We start from the raw sequence: 18651 nt of genomic DNA on the forward strand, positions 1-18651 counted from the left end.
GTTGGCAAACATTTTCTTAGAGTTAGGTAGTGAATAGTTGAGATTTGCAGAACTTTTGGTATCTTTCACAACCAGTCGAAACTAGTTTTTAGCACAAGGCCAGAGACAATACATGTATGTATTCCCATATGAATGGGAATGGCTGAGTTCCAAGACTTTATTTACAAAAGCAGCTAGCCGGCCTGAGGCCTATAGTTTGCTAGTCTAGTCAGATGTGGAACAATATTACTTTCTTTTTTTTTTTCAATTTTTTAAAGATTTATTTATTTATTTATACACGCACTAGGTTATAGTCAGAAGTGGGGAGGGTGAGAGAATTCACCAGAGCCAGAAACAGAATAGCAGAGTGACGAAATACACTGCTGAGGGGAGCAGCGGGCGGCAGGAGAGGTCTGCGCGCCTTGTGGGACCCTTGCCGGAGGCCAGGGATAGAACTGACGTTGCAGAGGCTGTGGTGGTCAGCTTCGCAGCCCAGCGCTCAACCACTGCGCCACCAGGGGAGGCCCAATATTACTTTCTTTATAAAGAAAATTTGGGTTGATCAACAATATTCTAATTTTTAGTTTATACTTACTTACTGCCAATAAATAAATTGATCAGAACATCAATCACCCAACTACTAATGGGATAGTGTGATCAATCAACTCAGTGTGAGTGGATAGAAATCAGTGTTGTAAATTGTGATCCTCATGGTGCCTACTATAGGCCTAGAGTGGGAGGCCAGCATACTTTCTTATCTATGAAATCCTTATAATTATTAACTAAGCAGACATTATAGATTAAGCTCTAAGAACCAAAAAAAGCACCATTTAAGAAAAAAAATGGTGGCGTTTAGAATAAAAATTGAGGGAATGCCAGCTAGTGCAAAAATATCTTGACAGTCAATAAAAGTATCTTAAGCATGATGAAAAATTCTTTTTCTATTTATTTTTTAAGATTTATTTATTTATACATACAAGAACTGGGGTACAGACCAGAGTTGGGGGTGGTGGTGAGAGGATTCACCAGAAACAGAGGAGTGGGGATCAGAACAGGCAGATCGACCAAAATACACTGCTGAGGGGAGCAGCGGGCAAGACAGGAGAGGTCTGCTATGCCATGTGGGTTGCTCCCTGGCCAGCCAGGGGATTGAACTCATGCTGCAGTGGCTAAAGTGAGCTTCATAGGTTGCATCTTAACCCCTTGCACCACTAGGGAGGCCCTTTTTTAATATTTAAAGGGCAGGTTTATTAGGGAAGGGATAAAACAGTTAAAGACACTTCCATAGACACAAGCAGGCAGGAAGAACTGCCCCCAGAAGGGAGAGGTTTGCTAAGAGAGGCCTGCATGGTTGCAGGCAGATGGTCTTGACAGGGCACAGGCAGGCAGGAAGCTGCTGCCCTGCAGAGGTAGAGAGTTGGTGAAAAGAGGTACCTGCATAGTCACAGATGGGCAGTGGGATTGCTGCCAATGACAAGTTTAATGACATGTTTGAAAAAGATAAAATGTGGCAAAATACACTCTGCCAGAAAGAGGTTCGAATACTAATTATAGAAACCTAGATGATTAACATTAAGGTGAAACAAAATGTGAGGGCATCAGTATAGCTGGAACCACATTCAGTGGAAAGTAGAGACAGTAACAAGATAGCTATAAGCTATCAAAAAAGTAGTTAAGAAAAAAAAATCTAATTAGCCATCTGCAGAAATGATTGAAACGAGGAAATACTCAAGTTTTAGGAATACCCAAAATCTAATGAAGATGCTCTAGACAAGAAGGGGAACATGGTTCTTGATAGAATGAACAGTAGAACCTGAAATAGCCTGATTAGGTGAGAACCCTATGCTGGAGACAGATGTTAGGAGAGTAATTTCTACTTACTTCATACATGCCAGAAGCTTTACACACATTATTGAATATTATTTACGGGTGGTAAAACTAAAGGTTGGAGATGTTAACTTGCCTAAAGTTACTAGTAGAGGGCAGAGCTGTGATTAAAACACAAACCAGACTCGCCAACTGGTGCTATTAACAAACAAATTGTGTTTCCCAATGGATCACCCATAGAACTCTGTCTAGCAATATTTTATATCCAACATGTTTTTTTTTTTATTCATTTTTATTTATTTTGTTTTTGTTTTTTGTTTGTTTGTTTGTTTGTTATACATGCACTGGGTACAGTCAGAAGCGCGGGAGGGTGAGAGAATTTACCAGAGCCAGAGCGGGGAGCAGAGCAGGCAGAAGGACCGAAGTACACTGCTGAGGGGAGCAGCGGGCAGCAGGGGAGGTCCACACGCCATGTGGGACCCTCCTCCGGTGGCCGGGGAGCAGCCGGGGATCGAACCGGCGCCACAGAGGCCGTGGGCAGCTTCGCAACTCAGCGCTCAACCACTGCGCCTCCGGGGAGGCCCCCTGTCTAGCAATATTTTAAAAGGTACACTTAAAACTTTTTTTTTCCCCATAGAAAATCAGTTGGGAAATTCTGTTTCCTGTACTCCAGAACTTAGACCAGAGAAAACAGCAAATGGATTGGCTAGCCTATCTACACCATTTATTTCTAACTGCACAAGGTAAATAATTAGTGGAAAATAATACTTTTAGGCTGTGGATACGAGTATGTAATCAACACACAGCAATATATGTTCAAAAATGCCCAGGTTTGGGCCTCCCTGGTGGTACAAGGGGTTGAGGCGCAACCTGTGAGGCTGGCCCCAGCCAGTGCAGCATGAGTTCGGTCCCCGGCCAGGGGGCTGCCCATGTGGTGCAGAACTCTCCTGACTTGCCCACTGCTCCCCTCAGCAGTGTGTTTCGGTCGATCTGCCTGTTCTGTTCCCCACTCTGCCTCTGATGAATCCTCTCACCCCCACACTTCTAACCTGTACCCCAGTTCTTGTATGCATAAATAAATAAATCTTTAAAACAAACAAAAACAACAAAAATGCCAGGGTTTGAGGCTCAGCATTGTGAACCTTATTACCCAACACACTAAACCTCTTTCCAAATAAAGAGCTGCAGTCAAGATAAAAAAAAAAAAAAAAAAAAAAAAAAACGAATGTTTATATTCAAATTTTTTTTTTAAATTAAAACTTAAAAAATACATTGGATAATAGCTGTAGTAAAGTATATGCTCTAAGAATGGGAGTAAAATATGTCTAGCTCCCCATGGTACCACCAACCCATAGATCTTAATAGTAAACAAGCAAGATGATACAATCTGACATCATCAAAACTGGGTAAACCACAATAGGTGTGGCCCTCAATAACTCTGCCAACTGTTTGTTTACGTCTATTATAGTTACTGAGCAAATGGGTTGGCATGAATAGTTATGTCCTTAATGTGCACATCATTAAGAGGTCGGTATGTCTTCTCATTTACTGGTAGCTTCTCCAATTCATCCAGCGTCTCCAGACCATCTATTACCCTGAAAGAGAAAAAATGTGTGAGAATTTCCTGATTTAAATATAAAATCCAAATACCTACAGCAATTTATAGACTTAAGAGAAAAGGAATAAGTATTAGAGTTCTCTTTATTTCCTAGTTCGAGTATACACTGAAATACTGATTTGATTTTCTGACATAGATATGGGCCAAGTTCAGAAACAAGTATTTATTTTTATGCCTTTTAAAAACAATTATTTTCCCAACATCATAATTTTTTTTTTTTTTAAGATTTATTTATGCATACAAGAGCTGGGTACAGGCCAGAGGGGTGTGTGTGTGTGTGGGGTGAGAAGACTCATCAGAGACAGGGTAGGGAGCAGATCAGGCAGAATGACTGAAATACACTGCTGAGGGGAGCAGCGGGTGAGTCAGGACAGGTCTGCTGTGCCATGTGGGTTGCTCCCTGGCCTGCTGGGGAATAGAACACATGCTACAGAGGCTGCAGACAGCTTCATAGATTGTGTCTTAACCCCTGTACCACCAGGGAGGCCCACAACATCATCTTTTTTATGCCTATAGACAACAATCAGCAATGGGTAGGAATATTCCCACCAAAATATGTGAACACTGTATTCTGCCCCATTCATATAGAATAGCTACCAATGTAATCAATATAACCAAGTGGAAGGTTTTCTTTGCTATGGGAAATAACCTGGAGAAAATATGTAAGGATGACACTGTTAATATCGGTACAACAATGACCCTGAAGTAGGTGGTGACATTGCACTTTGTTGTTTAAATATGCAGTTTTTACATTTTTGTTTCTGAACAATAAAAAGCAGTAATAATAAAAAGGGAAAAAAAGGAACACAATTAATCTACTTCATGTTTCCAACTTCCCTCCCCGCCCCCCCCCCAAAAAAATATGGAAAGCTAGCCTTCAAGTATGTTCTGGAAACTTAGGTGAAAACATTTGTTAAGAAACAATGGCTTTTAAGAATACATATTAGTACAACTCAAATCAATTCCTAAAACCTATAGTATGCACTTAAATAGATGCATGTTTTATTTTACATTTCCACTGAAATAGTACTATGACCAAAATCTTTTGATTTTACTCTCAATGTAGGACAACTAAGGTCTTTAAATTGTAAGTTTTTTTTTTTTTTAAGATTTATTTATTTATTTATACAAGCACTGGGTATAGTCAGAAGCACGGGAGGTGAGAGAATTCACCAGAGCCAGAGCAGGGAGCAGAGCAGGCAGAAGGACCGAAGTACACTGCTGAGGGGAGCAGCGGGCTGCAGGGGAGGTCTGCGCGTCATGTGGGACGCTCCTCCGGTGGCTGGGGAGCAGCCGGGGATCGAACCGGCGCTGCAGAGGCTGTGGGCAGCTTTGCAACCCAGTGCTCAACCGCTGCACCACCGGGGAGACCCTAAATTGTAAGTTTTTAAAGCATTATAACCATCTAGGTTAGGAGAAAAACAGAGGATGTAGGTAGATCTCAGGCAAAAAATGGCATGTAGAATTGAGGAATGTCTTGTTAAGTATATGGGGTATGGGCCCCTTTGCAAACTAGTAGAAAGCTACGTGCCACCTTCCTAGAAAAATGTGGGTGCACACTTTCAAGGAGTCAGTGGACCTAATAAATCTAAGGTCAAGAATCCTTGTTTTAGACACTACAGTTTTGTCACAAATCTAGTAAGCTAAGTCCTGGTAATTACTGATCAATAATCCTGAGTGGTAGGTTAAAAGTAAAAGGAAAGGAACTTGGATTATGCATATACATACACACAGAGAGAGATTCTCAGAGAGTATAATATTTCATTAATTAGTCATAATATAGAGACATATACATATATAATAAAGAAAAGTTATAGGATCTTCTTTTTTTTTTTGCATAGAAGAGCTGGGGTGTAGGCCAGAGGTGTGGGGTTGGGGGTAAGAGGATTCACCAGAGACAGAGCAGGGAGCAGAACAGGCAGATTTATTGAAATACACTGCTGAGGGCCTCCCCTGGTGGCAGAGTGGTTCAGCGTTGGGCTGCGAAGCTGCCCGCAGCCTCTGCAGCACCAGTTCGATCCTGGCCGCCAGGCAAGGGTCCCACATGGCGCACAGACCTCTCCTGCCGTGCCCACTGCTCCCCTCAGCAGTGTACTTCGGTCCTTCTGCCTGTTTTGTTCCCCGCTCTGGCTCTGGTGAATTCTCTCACCCTCCCGCGCTTCTAACTGTACCCAGTGCTTGTATAAATAAAATAAATAAATCTTAAAATAAATAAATAAAATGAAATACACTGCTGAGGGTAACAGCAAGTGAGACAGAAAAGGTCTGCTGTGCCATGTGGGTTAGCTCTCTGGCTGGGGACTGGATCGAACTCAAGCTACTATAAGGGTGACAGCGCTGAGACTTAGCCCCTAGTCCACCATGGATGCCCAGAACATTCTATTTTTAATTAACTTAACTTGGCTTCCAAACTGATAATACAGTTTAGAACTATGCCTTGGTTTACTGAACTTAGTAAATATTTGTTGAATGAACAGACACTAGGCTTCCTGATTTATAAAAACATTTCCTGGGCATAATGCTTAGAATGGATATTCTGACCAAGACTGCTAAATACTTCTCTGGGATCCAGTCTTCCCTTTTCTTATTCACAGAAACCCGATTTCATTGACTATCAATGTGTCCAATTGAAAATTATTTCCGGGCCTCCCTGGTGGCGCAGCAGTTGAGCGCTGGGCTGTGAAGCTGCCCGCAGTCTCTGCAGTGCCAGTTCGATCCCCGGCTGCTCCCCGGCCACTGGAGGAGGGTCCTACATGGCGCGCAGACCTCTCCTGCCGCCCGCTGCTCCCCTCAGCAGTGTACTTTGCTCCTTCTGCCTGCTCTGCTCCCCGCTCTGGCTCTCATGAATTCTCTCACCCTCCTGCGCTTCTGACTGTACCCAGTGTTTGTATAAATAAATACATCTTTAAAAAAAAAAAATTATTTCCTATCCTTCCCTGACAAGTAAGGGGAGATAATATTGTTAAATTTTGGTCTTCCAGGAAGCACTTTAGAAAGGGGCAGCCTTAGCTGGCAAGCACTTTTTGTCCTTCCTTCCTCTTTCTACTTGGAATATATTCTGATTAGAATAGTGCTGCCCATATTACAATCATGAAGTAAGCTTGAGGGTGGAAGATAAAAATTGTTAAGAAGAAAGACAGAGGGGCCTCCCCAGTGGCGCAGCGGTTGAGCGCTGGGTTGCGAAGCTGCCCGCGGCCTCTGCAGCGCCGGTTCGATCCCCGGCTACTCCCCGGCCACCGGAGGAGGGTCCCACATGGCGCGCAGACCTCTCCTGCCGCCCGCTGCTCCCCTCAGTAGTGTACTTCAGTCCCTCTGCCCGCTCTGCTCCCTGCTCTGGCTCTGGTGAATTCTCTCACCCTCCCTCGCTTCTGACTGTATCCAGTGCTTGGATAAATAAATAAATCAATCTTTAAAAAAAAAAAATAAAGTTGTCTGTTTTTGTTTTGTTGTGTTTGTATTTTTTTTAAAAAAGATTTTATTTATTTATTTTTGTGAAGAACTGGAGCACAGGCCAGAGGTGGGGGGCGGTATGTGTGTGTAAGTGGATTCGGATTCACCGGAGACAGAGTGGGGAGCAGAACAGGCAGATCTACTGAAATACACTAAGGGGAGCAGTGAGCAAAACAGGAGAGGACTGCTGCACCATGTGGGTTAGCTCCCTGGGACTGAAGTCAAGCCACTGTGGTGGGCCTTCTCAGTGGTAGTGCTGAAACTTAACCCCTAGGCCATAGTGAGGCCCTAAAATGCTATTCTTAATGAGAAACAGAATAATTATGGCTAATGTTTATAAGTACTGGCCCCTCTTACAAAGTAAGGAAACTGAGGCTGAGAGGTTATATACCTTCCCTGAGGTCACAGGGCTAGCTCACTGGTGGACTTAAATTCCAGGGATATTTAGGTCTCATACTATTCTTTCACCATTGGTTATGCTACTATATTTACTCATGTACATCCCTTGCACTGAAATTCCAAAGAAGAAAACCATATACAGAATACTCACTTTCCAAATACTGTATATTTCATGTCCAAATGTGGCTGCTTGCCATACGTGATAAAGAACTGAGATCCATTGGTGTTTGGGCCATTATTAGCCATAGACACAACGCCTCTAACACTGTGCTGAAAAGACAAAATTACTGATTTTTTAATCAATATCCCAAATATAGGACTGAAACAAGACAACAAAGTGTTTAACTTCTCAATATTTAGGAGACCAAGAAAACATTTAATCTGTGTGTCTACTGGGGCTAATCCAGATGTCCAGTTTCTCTAATCTCTATATTTAAAAAAAAAATTGTATGTATATTGCTTATATATCAAATCATATTCCCCAATTAATTTCATTTTCACTTTGGAGAGGTACAGCCACAAAAACGTTTAGCAATACCAATGTATAACAGAAATAGTCCTTACATTTATATTAAGGAACAGTGTGCTGGCATGAAACGATCAGGCAGACAACATAACCAAAATCCCCATAATTTCTTCACACTGGACTCTGGCTAGGTTCTTTATCTGTAAAACAAGGGAGGTTGGACTAGCTCACGGGTTTATTTGTACTTCAAATGCTCACAAGTGTCAGCAGATAAAAACTGATCAGTGGGCAGAGTGTAAACATTAGGAGGGGTGGAGTCTGGCAAAAGAAATAGTGTATCACTTGCCTAGTGGCATTAAAAATTATTTTTTTAACCAATGGCCATAGAGAATGCATTTGTATGTATGACTCCACCCATGGAGGATTGCAGTTCATAACTCCAGGACTGAATGATCTAAGGAAGGTCTCATCTAACTCAAATATTCATACTATTTGTGATACAAGGAACTGTACACAGTAAAAGGATTTACTGATAAGACTGAAGGCATGAAAGAACTGTGTTAAAAGGAGGTGCACCCCCCCAAAAAAAAAACTACAAATAACTCCCAATGATTACTCTATCTTTAGCTAGTCATTAGAAAACATAAGTGAAATGGAGATGCCATCAAGATAGTAATGCTCTGTCTCCTTAAAGGTGATTACCAAGCAAAAGTAGTATTTGATACATAAGAATATATGTACCACTTGTAACTTAATGAGAACCTATTAACCTACTTCTATGCTTTAAGAATAAGAATTGTTGCCTATGTCTATGTACTCCTCCCATCTATTACCTCAGCTTCTTTTTTTTTTATTTTTTATTTATTTATTTATATATATATATATATTTTTTTTTTTCTTCGAGTCAGGGTCTCGCTATGTTGCCCAGGCTGGAGTGCAGTGGCTATTCACAGGCGCGATCCCACTACTGATCAGCACGGGAGTTTTGACCTGCTCTGTTTCCGACCTGGGCTGGTTCACCCCTCCTTAGACAACCTGGTGGTCCCCCGCTCCCGGGAGGTCACCATATTGATGCCGAACTTAGTGCGGACACCCGATCGGCATAGCGCACTGCAGCCCAGAACTCCTGGACTCAAGCGATCCTCCTGCCTCTGCCTCCCGAGTAGCTGGGACTACAGGCGCGCGCCACCACGCCCGGCTGTTACCTCAGCTTCTACACGATGTAACAACTATTCTTATATTGCATATATGCAACATATTGGCATATGCCAATGTTATTTCCTTTTGACTGCTTCTGAGTTCTATGAAATGGTATCATACTAATTGTAATCTTGGGAAATGCTTTCTACACATACTATGTTTCTAATATTCATACATGTATAGGTAGCTGCAGTTCTAGTACATATATTTTTTACTCCTTGATAATATTCTAGTTCCATTGTTCTCAGGATCAATGTACATTTGGATTATTTAGATTTTTGCTATACAATATTAGTCTAGGAACACTGTCACATATGTCTCCTGATGTACACATACAAGAGTTTCTCTAAACATTTGGGACTGAAATTGTTGGGTCAAAGTATGTGACCATTCAACACATATCCTTTTTTTTTTTTTAATAGAGGCATGTTCCATTTATTTATTTGTCTGCTTGTTTGTTTGTTTTGTTTATACATGCACTGGGTACAGTCAGAAGCGCGGGAGGGCGAGAGAATTCACCAGAGCCAGAGCAGGGAGCAGAGCAGGCAGAAGGACCGAAGTACACTGCTGAGGGGAGCAGCAGGTGGCAGGAGAGGTCTGCGCGCCATGCGGGACCCTCCTCCAGTGACCGGGGAGCAGCTGGGGATCGAACCGGCGCCGCAAAGGTTGCGGGCAGCTTCGCAACCCAGCGCTCAACCGCTGCGCCACCGGGGAGGCCCTCAACACATATCCTTAAATACAATAATTCTAAAACTCGTCTATGCAGAAATCACCAGGGACCCTTAAAATAAAATCAAGGTCCTAAAAAGTCCTATTGACTATTTTTCTTTTATTCAATGGAGATAAGGTCCTATTCTCTCATATTTTTAGAACTTCACAGATGAGTCTGTAACAATCAAGACTGAAACCCACTGATAGAGTATGACAGGCAAGTATTATGGAAACAGTCATTAACTAAAGCCTAAAAATAAAAAGTTCTTTCTAATGCATGAAAAGAATGTTTTTTAAGAAAAAATAATTTATTCTCCAAACCCAACCCCTATAACAAAAGTAACATTTCTTTATGATAGAAAAGCAAAAATAAATTACTCCTATCCTACCATTCAGAGATAAACACTCAATTTTTCTCCCCTTAGAATTTCTGCAGAATATATTTTATTATTTTTAATAGATTTATTTTTATTTATTTATGCATTAAAGAACTAGGGTGCAGGCCAGAAGTGTGGGGGATGAGAGGATTCACCAGAGACAGAGTAGGGAACAAAACAGGTATATCTGAAACACACTGCTGAGGGGAGCAGTGGGTGAGACAGGAGAGATCTGCTAGGTCATGTGGGTCAGCTCCTTGGCCAGGTATCGAACTCAGGCAGCAGCAGTGACAGCCATGAGACTCAACCCCTAGGCCACCAGGGAGGCCCCCTGCAGAGTTTATTTTAATGTAACTAAAACATAATATATAAAATTATGAATTTTGATTGAGAATTTATCTTTTTCTAATTACAAAGTTATCATTCTTTGCAGATACAAAGTTTAAAAGACGACATGATAAAATGTTAAATGGTATCATCTCTGGAAAGTAGAACTGATTTTTTAAAAAAAATAGGTAGAGCTTTATTTTTTTTTTTTTTAATTTTAGAAAGAAAATTCTTTAGAAAGTTTGAAAAATACAGTAACTATATGGCAAAGGAAATAAAAATTCCTAATTTTACCACGCTAAAGATGTATATGCATTTCTCTTAAATCTAGTTGAGATTTATAGTAGGCATTAATACAGAAATATTCCAGGCCTTCCTGGTGGTACAGGGGTTAAGTCTCAGCACTATGAAGCTATTGGCAGCCACTGCAGCATGAGTTCAATCCCTGGCCAGAGAGCTGACCCACATGGCACATTAGACCTCTCCTGTCTTGTCTGCTGCTCCCCTCAGCAGTGTATTTCAGTCAATCTGCCTCTTCTGTGTCTCCGGTGAATCCTCTCATTCCCCCCCACCTCTGGCCTATACCCCAATTCTTTTTTCCCCCTCATTTATTTATTTATACATCATTGTTTATACCCCAATTCTTATATGCATATGGAAAAATCAATCTTTTAAAAAAACAGAAGATGATAAAAGTTGGAAATTGATAATGGGCAATATTGCAAACAATCTACTCTCAAAAAGGCCTATGATTCAAGTCATTTGATATGAATTTTTTAGCCTGACTTTAAGACCCTTTGGCATATTACTGAGTAAAGACTTCAGATATCAAGATCCATGTGATGGTGAAATCCCAGTAAATATTTTAAGTCAGAACGACCACAAATTTTTTTTTCCTGGATATCATTCATCAAGTATGCAAAAACTACAGAAAAGTATACTTATTTAGTAATGATGTTAACTTGTATTTCTATAACTTAGTGTCAAAATTTCCAAGTATAAACAAGGCATGGAAAAAAACAGATTCTGAAGCTGGGTATATACCTTAAGATATTCACTGTATTCATCCTCAAACTTCTTGCCCCAAATACTGTTACCACCTCTTCCCGTACCTGTATCACAAGACATCAAAACAAAGATCTAAGTTGAAAAAGGTACTATTTTGAAACTTAAAGACTAGTTTATAATACAACTCTTTAAATACAAATAAAATGTGATAGCTCCTAACTTCCCAAAATTTAACTTCAGAGACCAGGAAAATAAAATCTCTGCACAAAAAACAAATCTTCCTATTCAATGTTTTTCAATTTTAAGGTTAGGAGCTTAAATTTTTTTTGCTGTGGTAAGCCAGCCTAGTTGTAAGAATGCCAGAGGTTTTATTTTTCTCTTTTTTATCTTTCCCACTTTTTCTCTATATACTTAACTCACAAGATGTTAATGGAGTAACTTACCTGTTGGATCTCCAGTTTGAACCATAAAACCCTTGATATTTCTATGAAATATACAGCCATTGTAGTAATTACTGGCACAAAGAGCCAAAAAATTCTGGAGAGTAAAAATAATGATAGAGAAATGAGGTAGTAAAACACATTAAGAAAAAAAAAATGTATTTACTGAAAGCTCTATAAGAGCATATTTAAACTGACTTTTAAACATTACTTTGGAAAATGTAATTTCCCTGCCTATAACGCTTCTCTCGTTTCTGAGACAAAGAACAAAATCCTCAGCAGTGTCTAAGAAGTTTTGATGACCTGGCCTACCCCTACATTTCATATGGTTGCTTATTAAGCTAACCTCATCAACCTTCTGAATATTCATCCAAAGAGGCAGGTTTTCCCACCTTGAGGCCTTCGTATTTGCTATTTCTACACCTGGAATATTCTTTTTTATATCCTTTTACACTGAAAGAACTTCGTATTACCTTTCATACTCAGTTTAAGTAACCCTTTCTTGGCTAGGCCTGTCCTCACATCCTTCTTTTAAGTAATTACTTTCCCATTATTCTCTCTCTCTCTCTCTCTTTTTTTTTTAAAGATTTATTTATATACGCATACAAGAGCTGGGATACAGGCCAGAGATGCAGAGGGTGAGAGGATTCATCAGAGACAGAGCGGGGAACAAAACAGGCAGACTGACTGAAATACACTGCTGAGGAGAGCAGCAAGTGAGACAGGAGAGTTCTACTGCACCATGTAGGTTTCTCTCTGGCCGGCCAGGGGTTGAACTCGTGCTGCAGAGGCTGCATTTTGCTTCATAGTGCGGTGCTTAACCCCTTGTGCCACCAGGGAGGCCCTACCATTATTCTCTATCTCAACACTTTATTGTCTTCAAGGTTTGCTTTTTTTAAAAAAGATTTTATTTATTTATGCATACCAGAACTGATGTGTAGGCCTGAGGTGTGGGGGTTAAGAGCATTCACCAGAGACAGAGTGGGGAGAAGAACAGGCTGATCTACTGAAATTCACTTCTGAGGGGCGCAGTAGTCAAGACAGGAAAGGTCTGCTGGGCCATGTGGGTTAGCTCCCTGGCCAGGAATCAAACTCATGCCACAGTGTCTGGCGATAGCTTAATAGTGCTGACTTTAACCCCTGCACCACCAAGAAAGCCCTCCTTCAAGGTTTTATCATCCTCTAGAATTACTTTTTTTCCTAGAATGAATCCCCGTTTCCCTGTCCCCTTACAGAGAATATTAGCTCCATGAGGGCAAGTAACGTATCTTGTTCATCACTGTATTCCCAGGCCCTGGCAAGATAGTTTTTCCTAAATCATTGTTGAAGAATGAATGCATATATACATAGCTGACTCTTCTTCATTCTATTCTTGTCATTTAAACAAGTAAAATAATATATGAAACAGTTCTTTTACCTAATATCCTAATGATTATTTACATTTCCTGAGGAAAATGAGTCAAAAGAAAAAGATACCAGACACTGTATGGTTACAGAAAAATTATCTATTCTTTCTTTGACTCACCTTTGACATCAGGAAAGGCAAGTAGAAATTAGGCCAGAAATTATGATGCCAGTTTTTCCTGACAATGGTTTGATAGATGAATTGATTTTTTTCCCTCTTGGTTAGATGATTCACTTTCAAAATGATTATCCTGTTGCATTAACTTATTTTTTATAGGTACATAATGGCACTTACCTCACATGTTCTGGGTGTCCTCTCACAGAAGACTTCTATTTTAATATCTCCTACATCAGTATGCAATGTGACTGACTAAAAAGGAGAGAGAATGTGAGAACAAATAAGATTTCTTCAGGTGACTTTATGTACTACAGTATTTTCCTGACTAGATATTCAAGATGACACTATGAATAACACAGAAATAGATAAATAAATGTTTTCAGAAATGACCTGTCCACACAGCAGCTCTGAGAGGTAAGTTGCACTTCTTCAAAATTTGTTTCAGTAGAAAAAAACTCCAGAAGATAAATACAAATGTTAAGGTAAAATGATATCAATGCTGAAAGTTGTGGAGCAAGTATTGTGATAGAAATAATTATTTTAAGTTTAACATTTTCATCAACAAAACTAAAAACTATGTTAATATTGTTGATTTTAATGGCAAATCACAAACATCATTAATACTTATTTAAAAATAGCAAAAAAAAGACTTTTTAAAACACCATTTTCCTTATGTAACTTAATTCTGGAAGACAGGGTTAAAAAACAATTTCTCAGCTAAAGAGAACAAATATAAAAATTATCCCTTTTCCCAATACTATTATAAATGTGCAAAGGTAGTCTTGGTACTCCTTATGACTTTTTATTTTGTTTGTTTGGTTTTGGTAGCTTGTATGTTCCTTTTAATGCATTCCAGAGAGGAGAGAAACCTACTCTGAGGCTTTCTTTTTCATTTCTCTTCTTACAAGAGTAGCTTGTAGTCAAGAGTATAGCCAGGCAGAAGAAAGAGGGCAGGAGTATGTTTGTGTAAGTGGGCAGGGCACTATTTTCATTGTTCTTGCTTTACTTCAAGTTCTAGATGCCTGCATTAGATCCAGATCAAAAGGATCCAATTAAAACTATCACACGTGGGGCCTCCCCGGTGGCGCAGCAGTTGAGCGCTGGGTTGCGAAGCTGCCCGCGGCCTCTGCGGTGCCAGTTCGATCCCCGGCTGCTCCCCGGCCACCAGAGGAGGGTCCCACATGGCGCGCAGACCTCTCCTGCCGCCCGCTGCTCCCCTCAGCAGTGTACTTCGGTCCTTCTGCCTGCTCTGCTCCCCGCTCTGGCTCTGGTGAATTCTCTCGCCCTCCCGCGCTTCTGACTGTACCCAATGCATGTATAAACAAACAAACAAATAAATAAATAATATAAAGACATGCCTCTATAAAAAAAAAAAAAACTATCACACGTGGTGATGTGCATCTGAGGTGTGATTCTATGCAATGAATCACACACAATGTTGTGAACCAACATTACTGCAATAATAAAAAAAAAAAAAAATTCTCACACCTGGCTACACTCTTCTACTCCAACTCCCCCTTCCTTGCAAACAACTTTTTCCATGAGGCAGATTCCGTGTATTTTAAGTTAAAAAAATTAAAGAAGTTAAAAATAATTTTTCTTATTTTTGGTTTCGTTTACAATCATTTTACACGGTGAAGTTTTACAACTTATCATTTCTCTGTCTTGCCATTGAAACATCCATGCAGCTGTTTCCCTTGACAGACTTTCTAAAAATTATAATGAAAAACATTCACAAGAATTTTATATAACTTACCATTTTTCTTCTTGAATGTTTCAGGAAATAATTACTTAATTTCTCACAGTCTTATAACGTTCGAAAACGAGTCTCTATTACCAAAAGAAAAAAAGAATTAAGTTGATTTTCCTCTCTTAATTTACACATTACATCTTTACTGCATATTTAAAGGAAAAAGATTTTGAATAGCACCCCAAGCAATAATAATTTGGTTATAGAAGTGAGGAGAGCCTACCGCACTCGAACTACGGTTCCCTTTTCAAAAATCTTCCTTCAAGTCCTCCAACAAAGCGGGGTATATTTCCGTCTGAGGAGTATAGACGTGGGGGTCTGGGTTTTCTCTGCATAGAATGCTTACACTGAAACACGTGTGCTCTAATCGCCTCATCCTTAAGGCTGCTCAAAAGTCAGCTCTCACTGACCTAACTATTTAGAACCATCTAAATCCCACTTCTTGCCCGCTTTCCTTTTCCATAGAACTTATCACTGACACACTATATACTTTCCTAATTTATTAAGTCTGTCATTTCAACACCCTTTCCGGCCAGAATGGTGACTGCCCAGAAGATTGACTTGAAGTAGCCCAAGAGCTCAGAAGGGGTTTGGATAAATAAAAGAACGAGTGACCTTACCCCATACTTACTCAACCCCTTCAGCTAGCACGGCTGCTGTTAAAACCGCCAGGACCCTGACTCAAAGTTAGAGTCCGGGTCACCGGAAGTCGTGCGCGGGTCCCATTGAAAAACTCCTCTCATCTGCTCTCTCCTCCTTCCCCCTCCTATCTCAAACCAAAAGCTCTAGAACTAGGGAGACAGTGTAATCTGTCCCCACACGGAGCACCTCTGACAGCGTAGGGGACCTCTTTCAACAGAACCACTGGGGCAAGAAGTGCAATCAAGATCGATCCTAAACAACTCTAGACACGCCGGGCGCCGACGTCACACCGAGCGCCGGCACAACTCCGCGCGAGCGACTTCCGGTCGCTTGCCTTCCGCCCCGGTCCTATTCATCTACGCCGAGACCTTCCGCGCAGGACCGGAAGTTACGTACAAGGATCGTTCACGGAACTGGTGAGATTTGCGATTTAAATTCCCGAGCGGGTAGCTGAGGTCGCTGTTGCGGGCCCTGGTCCGTGCTAACTGTGGTATTTTGTGGGTGCTGGACGACAGACGGCGGGAGCGGCGAGAGGGGCAGAAAACTGGCCACGCGAGAGCTTGTGGCACTAGGTGGGCGGGGTGGTGGCTTACGGGCTGACCATGTCGCCTGGACTTCCGTTGTTGCAAAAGGCCTTGAAGTGGGACTGAAATGAGGGATAGATGAGGTAACCGAAGAGGGTGAGGTTTGCTGCAAGGTGCACACTACTAGTGTCATTTAGCGCTGAGACACGGTGCTGTCTGGGCCCGGCATTGCACCCAGCTGTACGCTGAAATCTCATGACAACATTCTGTGCCGGGTGCTGTTCAGAGAAGGAAACTGCGAGGTTAAGTCAGTTCCTTCCTTAGCTGTGGCTCCTGGAGTCATTCTGTTTTTTCACTCGTGCACTTTCCCTCTGTGTTACACTTCCCTACCACCCCCCATTGTTCTTTGTGGCTTCAAGTTAAGCAGCTTCGCAGTTTGCTTATCTGTGAAATGGAAGGTGTCCTTCTGTTATAGGGCAACCCCGATATAAAACATGTTGCCTGGCTGTGGGTCCTCACCCGCGCGCTTAAAAGGGACTTATTAATACTCCACTACAGGCACACACAAAAGGTTAATAAAAGGTTTATTTACAAGGGAAAGGGAATTAAGGAAATGTACAACTCAGGGAGAAAATAGGGAAATAAAGTCTTTAATGCATCCTACCCGATCCGCCAACCTGGAGACCCAAAGTCACTCTCAGAGCTGGCCAGACGCTGCGAGCTGGCAGGGAGCCAAAATGGGGGAATCCCTTCCAAAGCCCATGTGTCTGGCTTTATACCAAACCTGGCTGCTTAACCCCACCCTCGGGTCCCAGCCACCTTCCCTTTGGTGGTAATGGGATTTGGAGTTCCCAGTGTCTTTTGGCTTTGGTCTGGAGGGGGGGATGGAGTCCACAAAGCCTGTATGGAATTAGCTTTTGGACATCCTTTTCCCCCTAACAATTTCATATAATTTCCAAGGACTCTTTAAGGTGTAAAAGTAAATAACTCAAAATTGCTGTGATCGCCCACTGGGGCCTCATGTTCATGTTCGTGCTTGCCAGATTTACGAGTCTGGAGAGTAGATTAGTTAGGATGTGGAATGTGGAGGGTAGAAGTGGTGGAGGCCATTAGAAGATCTTCCAAAATTCTAGGCTTGGGAACTTTTGGAGGGTCCATATCACTTCATGTATCCAATAGCACCTACATCTCATATTAAGTATTTTTGCTGTAGAAATGTTGAAAACAATTGCTTTTAGAATCATTGAGTTATGTTTCGTGACGTATAAAATCGGCTCTTTCTCGTTTCTTGTTAATTGTGCATACTATGAAATGCTTTTTTTCAAAAACAAAGTTGCTCATAGTAAATTTAAGAATGGATTTCACAATGGTACTGTATCGGGGTTGCTCTACAACAGTACATCTGGCATTATTCAAGTTAACATTTTCTGATTTTGTAATTTTCATATTTTAGAGCTAACCATTATTCCTGCCTTCCATTTTCCTCCTACCTTGCTGGTTTTTTGGGCCAGCCTGTCTATTTTCTTGGATGTAGAAGTAGTCTAGAAGACTGGCAGACTGGGCAAAGTGGGCTACATCTTAACCTCTCCAACGTCTTGAACCTTTGTTGAGCAGGTGCTGATTGAGTGACCTTTTCCCTCCTGACCCTGCCCATGTAGAGCGAGCCACCTGTCAAAGGGTTTGAAATAACAAAAGTAAAATCAGTGAATTACTGGAGTAGTAGAAGTTCATTGTGCATCCACCAAAAAGAAAGTTTGCTAACTAGCAGTGTTCAAACTAAAACATGGAATGAAAATCAGGGAAATGTTGTTAAAAAACTTTTGTAGTGTGAAGGCAGAGACTATTCCTAGAAGTGGTTGGTTATATTAGAATTTTCTTAAATGATTGGGAATTGATTAGCTGTTACCTCACCTATTTTGGGAAACATTCTGAATTTTTTTGTATGATTTGCAGAGGCATAAGCCAGAAATAACCCTGGTTAAATTAGTCTTGCAAAGTAAACTACATTTTTTTTTATTTTTACATTTTAAAAGGACATTTATTGGGAAAGGGAGAAAGAAAAACAAAAGAGACAGCGATGGCATAGACACATATGGACAGACTTGGGATGAGAGCTGCATTTTGCTTGTGTAGAAATCGCTCATATCCAAAGTAAGCTTAATTTAAAACTTTGTATGATGAAGCTGGTTAAAATTTTCAAGGCTGGTTTCTTTTATTTTAACATACCTTTTTGTTTCATAATTCTGGCTACTGATAAAGAATTTTTTTATGAGGCACTTTTTAATGCCAATGTATATATACCAACCTAACTGCAAATTTTGCCATGATGGGAGCAAGGGGCTGGTCGGTCTGTGCAGTAGCCATTTAGTGCTGGCTTACTTTGGTCATACTGAGACACATAAAAGATAGTT

The 18651-nt window shown here is 41.0% G+C and overlaps 1 protein-coding gene across 1 annotated transcript; it reads right to left on the reverse strand.

Moving 5' to 3' along the window:
- Nucleotides 1-3274: 3274 nt before the first annotated feature.
- Nucleotides 3275-16497, reverse strand: PPIL3 (peptidylprolyl isomerase like 3; the record flags this gene model as incomplete). The annotated part of the gene is made up of 7 exons (XM_084259444.1): nt 3275-3401; nt 7425-7543; nt 11399-11466; nt 11806-11899; nt 13502-13576; nt 16085-16220; nt 16310-16497. 7 exons carry the CDS (start codon nt 16495-16497, stop codon nt 3275-3277), a joined length of 807 nt encoding a protein of 268 aa, XP_084115570.1.
- Nucleotides 16498-18651: the final 2154 nt, after the last annotated feature.

This window comes from Talpa europaea (assembly GCF_964194135.1).
Source record: "Talpa europaea genome assembly, chromosome: 1".
NCBI classification, from domain to species: domain Eukaryota; kingdom Metazoa; phylum Chordata; class Mammalia; order Eulipotyphla; family Talpidae; genus Talpa; species Talpa europaea.